The sequence below is a fragment of the Pseudopodoces humilis genome, chromosome 17 (assembly GCF_049639895.1).
Source record: "Pseudopodoces humilis isolate 2021_Gansu_Grassland_sample_001 chromosome 17, ASM4963989v1, whole genome shotgun sequence".
In the NCBI taxonomy this organism is placed as follows: Eukaryota; Metazoa; Chordata; class Aves; order Passeriformes; family Paridae; genus Pseudopodoces; species Pseudopodoces humilis.
This window is the reverse complement of record NC_142216.1, coordinates 9,341,379-9,347,595: the sequence shown is the minus strand read 5'-3', so window position 1 is coordinate 9,347,595 and position 6,217 is coordinate 9,341,379. Positions and strand designations below refer to the sequence as shown.

General features: G+C 46.7%; 1 protein-coding gene across 1 annotated transcript; it reads left to right on the top strand.

Annotated features, from left to right (window-relative positions):
* The first annotated feature begins 2,020 nt into the window (after positions 1-2,020).
* On the top strand, positions 2,021-5,631 carry TXNDC15 (thioredoxin domain containing 15). Its single transcript, XM_088063591.1, has 5 exons — positions 2,021-2,129; positions 2,216-2,586; positions 3,113-3,276; positions 3,472-3,602; positions 4,287-5,631. Exons 1-5 carry the CDS (start codon positions 2,066-2,068, stop codon positions 4,481-4,483), a joined length of 927 nt encoding a protein of 308 aa, XP_087919717.1. The 5' UTR covers positions 2,021-2,065; the 3' UTR covers positions 4,484-5,631.
* Positions 5,632-6,217: the final 586 nt, after the last annotated feature.

The following is a 6,217-nucleotide window of genomic DNA, read 5'->3' as shown; positions in this document are numbered from 1 at the left end:
GAAGCTGCAGGGAGTCTGTTCCTCAGTGCACAGCAGGTACGTGCAGCCAGGTGTGGTTTCTGATGACAGGACCAGTTCAGAATTTATTCATGCTGGTAGACCAGCACTGCTGGGGTATCAGCTATGCAAACTGCACATCTTCAAGGGGTCTTTAAAATGGTTCTTCCTTTTCATAACCTCAGTTACATGTATGGTGAGACAGCAGGGCTTGTTTTGGGGCTGGACTGGCACTTTTATGCTTCTGCATCTCCTTGATCTGAGCTCTTTTAAGCAGCACAAAGAGTGAATTAGTCATGTTGTACCTGTTAAACATGGATTACTTACAGTCACCGTAAAAAAAACTGTGTTATTTTGATTTGTGTTATGGCAGGAAGGATATTATGTTAAGATTAAATTCACAGATAAATCGTTTTCAAATTGAAAACACTGTTTTGACTAAAACATAAGGAGAAGGGGGAATGGGGCAGCTTATTCTTTGCTAGTCTGCACCAGTTTGGATTCCCTTTGTGCTTTTGCTTTCAGGCTTGCTCTGCACCAGCTAATCTAATTAAATATTTTCCCTCTATGTGCAAACCTCATGTTTTCTATTTTTAAAATATTATGTCCTCATTATTAGTGCTTATGCAAATTGCACTTTGAAAGAAAAAGCTTCAAGCGAGAAAATGTGTGCTGTAAGGAATAACACAGTTGGAGAAGTACACCTGAGTAAAAACAAAGCATCAAATCCCATTTCTGTAATGAATGACCCCATCTTCATTTATACACATGTACTTGATTTTTCATGCCCTTTTCCAGTGTGTTCGTGCTCCCATAGGTCATAACTATCAGTTTTTGACAGATGCAGAGTTTTGGCAAAATGTCATTTTGCACTGCTGGCAGTTTTAAGGAAGTGTGTTTAAAAAGATATCAGCACTTAAAGTAATGTGCTCATTTTCAAATGTGTTCACTTTCAAACTGCCCCAAATAGTCTGAAGGCTTCACTATTAAACTGAAATAAAGTGAAAACTAATTTTGCAACAGGAAAAATACAATTTCCTAAAAACGCATATGGGAGTATTTATCTTGCCTTTCTCCTTGGGAGCTTTAGTTGATAAGCTGCTGGACAAGACGTCTGCTTTTTAGTTTTAAAAATATGCCTTTAGTTTGCCGTGTTTTACCCTTACCCCAGCCTGCTGTAGGTTAAGGAACAGTTTGTGTGCAAACAACTCCCAAACGGGACCGTTCTTCCCTAACGAGGGAGTAGGCAAATCCTTCATGTGGCTGTGAGGAAATGCTGGGGCTGCAAGCGGCTTGTGAACAGCCTTTGGGATGTTACAGCTCACTCACTGCTCAGTCACAGCAGCCTGCCGAGGCCAGGGGATGGCACTTGCCTCGCTGCAAGAATTTCCAACCTGAGCTCATTTAAATCAACACTGAAACGCCTCCAGGAGCATCAGCAGCCCAGCAGCGGGCCCGGGCAGCGGCTGCGGTCACACCGTGCGGGCTCAGCCCTGCAAGGCGGGGTCCCAGAGTCATGGGATGGTTTGGATTGGAAGAGACCTTGAACAACTTGGCCCATGCCCCTGCCATGGCAAGGACACCTTGCACTATCCCAGCTTGCTCCAAGCCCCATCCAAACTGGGCTGGAACACTTCCAGGGCTGGGGCTTCTCTGGGCAACCAGGGCCTCAACACCCTCACAGCAATTTTTATCTTAAAATAATTTTAATAAAGAATTTTTTTCCTACTATCTGATCTAAACCATTCTCCCTTGTCATGTCACAACATGTGCTTGTGTTGTCCCATCCTTCCTGTAAATTCCCTTCAGGTTCTGGGAGGCCGTAGTTAAGTCACCAGGCTGAACACTCCCAATTCGGGCTTCAGCGAGGCCGCCAGAAAACTCGGTTAAACCCACCCTCTTTGTACCTAACACGGCCAGGGCTCAACCCCGCTCCCCAGCACCACCCTCAGCCCTTCAGGGCTCTTCCCACGGAAATACGGAGGGCAGCGGAACTGGAAGTGTCCCGGGGATCCGGCGGAAGCACTCGTTGTCCGGGGAGACGCGGTGGCGGCTCCCGGGGCCGGGGATGTGGGTGGGCGTGTGGCGGCTGCTGCTGGCGCTGGCCTGGCTCGGTGCGACCCTTCCCGCAGGTGCGGCCAGGGGGCTCTGGGTTGGCGGTGGCGGGGCGGGCGGGGCGCGGAGCTGACCCCTCTCTCCGTCCCTGTCTCTCCCTCAGGGGCGGCGGCGGAGCGGAGCGCGGGCGGCCCCGAGCCGGTGCGGTACCGCACGGCCGAGATGGCGGACGCGATGCTGGGCAGCGGGGCCCTGGCCGAGCAGCCCGTGCTGCTGTCGGCGGTGCCGGCCGAGGCGGGCGGCGGCCCGGCGGAGGTTTGCGATGGGGCAGCCGCGGGCGATGCGTGCGGGCCGGCGGGGAGCGACCCCGCGGCCGCCCAGGCCCGGGAGCAGCCCGTGCTGGAGGCCGTGCTGCCCGCGCCCGCTGAGGAGCAGAACGGCACCGACGGCGCCAAGGCTCCCAAGGTGAACTGCGAGGAGAGGAACACGACGGGCATCGAGCGCTTCACGCTGCAGATCCTGAATGTGTCCCAGGTACGCGGGTGGCCCGCTCTCTGCCCGCTGCTGGTGTGAACGCCTGAGGGTGCTGGAAGATGCCCCGTCAGCTTGTTGCTTTCGGTGCTTGACTTAGTGAATTTTCTTGTGTAACGTCCTCAGTAATACCGAAGAACATATGTATGACTGGGCAAGGAGGCTTTTTGCACCATTCTGAGCAGAAAAAACGCGAGTTACGGCTCGCTTCATGTGCCCGTGTGTTATCTCTGTGCCTGCAGGGTACTGCGAGCTTGCTCTGTGTTCTGGTGTTTCTCGGAAATCATTAATGGCAGTTAGTGCCAGCTCATTTCTTGTAACAGTTATGTGTATGCATATTTTTAAGTAATAAACTTTTGAAACAACTTTTAAAAAAAGTTATGTACAATTCTCTACCTGTTTTAAAAGGTGCAGCTGCTTGATCAGTATTGCCGAGTATCTAATTGATTGTTGAATGTTGCATCCCTGCACAGAATTTAACTCTGTTAAATATGTAATTGTTCATGTCTGTTCTTATGCTTTCTCCAAGGACCTGATGGAGTTCCTGAACCCAAACAGCAGTGACTGTACACTGGTCCTGTTCTACACACCGTGGTGCCGCTTTTCTGCCAGCCTGGCACCTCATTTTAACTCTTTGCCCCGAGCATTTCCCACTCTTCGCTTTCTGGCACTGGATGCATCCCAGCACAGCAGGTAACTCACATTCCCTATGCTCTAGCTGCAATTTATTCCTGTTAGTTTTGAGTTTTAAAAACAGGAGTGACTTTTTTTTCTACATAATGTGACAACTTTATTTTGTGAAACTAACACTTTTAGTATTGTGACTGTCTTTATTTGTTCCTCCAGAAGATTTAATTTCCTTCATGCTTTGTTTTTTTCTTTCTGTAGCTTATCAACTAGATTTGGAACTGTGGCTGTACCAAATATCCTTCTTTTCCAAGGTGCTAAACCTATGGCTAGATTTAATCATACAGAGAGAACGCTGGAAACCCTGAAAGACTTCATCTTTAACCAGACAGGTGTGTAAATCAGCCCTGGTTTGTCAGTGGGAAGCACAGGCTGGCTTTAAGGTCCTAATTGGGCTTTCCTGTCCCTGTGTATGTTCTTTAAAATGAATGTCCCTAAGAGGACCCAGCAGAGGTTCACTTAATCAGCTGTTGCCATGAGCTGGATTTCAGCCTGTGCTGAGAGCAGAAATTCAGCCCCTTGGGCTGCTGGCACAGAGCAGGTGGAACAGTGGTGTTTAGCTGGAGAGGCTGCCAGAAGGATGGAGCACATCTTTCTGCCCAAAGATTTAATTAAGAATTAAATAAATAAAACTCTTTGCCACCCAGCTAGCTCTCTTCTACTCCACATTGAAGTGCTGTGTGGATCTGCATTTCCAGAAATGAACAAAAATGAGATTCCTGAAAATCACTTTAAATTAAATTTCCATGCGCTGAAAAACCCCCACAACTTAGCCAAGGCTGTGCTATGGGAGGACAGAACAAGTCTTCTGTTATGCAAATACACATAAAAATCACAAAGTTTTTATGTAAGTAAATTATATCCTGGGTATATGTTAATACACAGGGGCCATCTCACCAAAATTTTAAGTCTACCTGTGTTTAGGCCTTAGTTTGAGAGCAGGAACAAAGCTCCAGATAGAATCAGCTTCTTTGTATTTAGCAATTATGATGTTGACCAAGTGCTTTATTTTTTAGGGATAGAAGCTAAAAGCAATGTGGCTGTGACAGAGGAGGACTGGGAAGGGCCCCTGCCCAGTGTTCTGACAAAAGGCATAGACTGGCTGCTCCTGTTCTCTGTGCTTTTCCTGGCTGCCTTTGTCATGTACGCCACCATTCGCACCGAGAGCATCCGGTGGCTCATCCCGGGACAAGAGCACGAACATCAGGAATAACCTCACATGTTCCAACAGGGACAAAATTTTCCAGTTATTGGTAAAGTGGGAATTTCTATGGACTGGAAGTACCTAAGAATGAACTGTTGAATTTGTTGGTTGTAATTTATAATAATGACTAAAAATTTGCTTTATTTATCAACTACTGAATCTGTAAGGGGCACATTTGTGGTGATTACAGGTATAAGTGAACAAGTATGAAAAAACATGAACTAAAGTATTTATTAAGCTGCTCTGATTGACCTTTTTTTAATGGACTCTTATGTAATTAGAGGTACAGTTCTAATTTGTAGATCAGGGAAGATTTTTACAGCACATTGGTCTGTGTGTAGAACTGCAAGGAAAAAGGGTGGTGAAGGGAGGTGTTGGTACATTAGTTTGACTGTCCATAAAATGAACTATGAAGATGTTTTAAATTATTTTTCACTCCCTTGGAGGTGACTGTTCCCACCTCTGGCACTGGGGTTCAGTGCTGGTCTTCTCGTTCGCTTTGCTCTGAGTTTTGATTTAGTAGCAGTTTTTTATGAGATTTAGAGTTACTTCCCAAGCTCACCTCACTATTTCTGTGTATGTATACAACTTATTTACCACATTTCTGTTGGATGGAATTGTATTGATTGTCCTTTTTAAAAAAATAAATCAGGTTTTTAGTGTAACCTTTTAAGTTGCTTTCTTTCAGAAGGAAAAACATGCAATTTCTGAACTTCAACTGACCTGCTTAAATTATGAAGACCAGTCTTGATGCTTATTTAAATTTCTAGTACCATTTCTAGTTTGGTAGTTCCACACTCTCCACTTGAGGCTACATAAAGAATTTATGGGTTTTTTTTAGTTATGATTAGTATGGAGGGCTTTGGATAAGGTATGGACTGGTATGTTGGGTGGGGTTTGGATTATGTGACTGCATAGTATTTATTATGGGGGAGGCTTGCCAGAGTACCGTGATAGGGTGCTTTAGAGAGCAAATTAAACCAAGATACAGCAAAGAGTCTTAAGACATATGTTTGACAGCTCATATCTGTGAACATAATTCTTCATGTATTTCTCTGCTGGCTCTATCTTTTCGTCTGGAAAACAGAGTTCGTGTATATCTGTGTCCAAAAAGGAAACCCCACTGGTAAAACTTCGGTGTGACTGAAGATAAAACTAGGATGGATGTTATTAATAAAGATTGTAATGATAAATTGGAGCATTCTTGCCTCTGCCATCTGGGTTGTTTGAGAGGCCCAGGGTTGGATTGTCCCCAGTGCTTATGTCCGCACTGCTAAAGAAACAGAGATGTATTTACAAACAGAACGGGGCTGTTTTGGTACGGTCCCCTGGGGTGGGAATTACTCTTGTCTGCTCCCTGGAGACAGAATCCACCAGCGGCCGCGGCCCGCAGCTCAGCTCGGCCGTTCTCCTCCCGGGTAGGTGTCACAAATCATGGAATCATCAAGGTTAGAACAGACCTTTTAGAGCGTCCAGTCGAGCCCTGCACCAGCACCGCCACTGTAACCCCTAACCCGCCTCACCCAGCGCCTCTTACACCCCTCCAGGGATGGTGACTGCAGCACCTCCCCGGGCAGCGGTGCAGTGCCTGACCACCCGGACAGTAAAAAGGTTTTTCCTAAAATCTGATCTGAATCCTCCAATCTCAGCTTTGCGCCAGTTGTGATCTTCTCATTGCAAGCACGGCAGTAGAGATCGGTCTCCCCCTCACTCCAGTTCCTTCCAGGGGGCTGCACAGAGCGA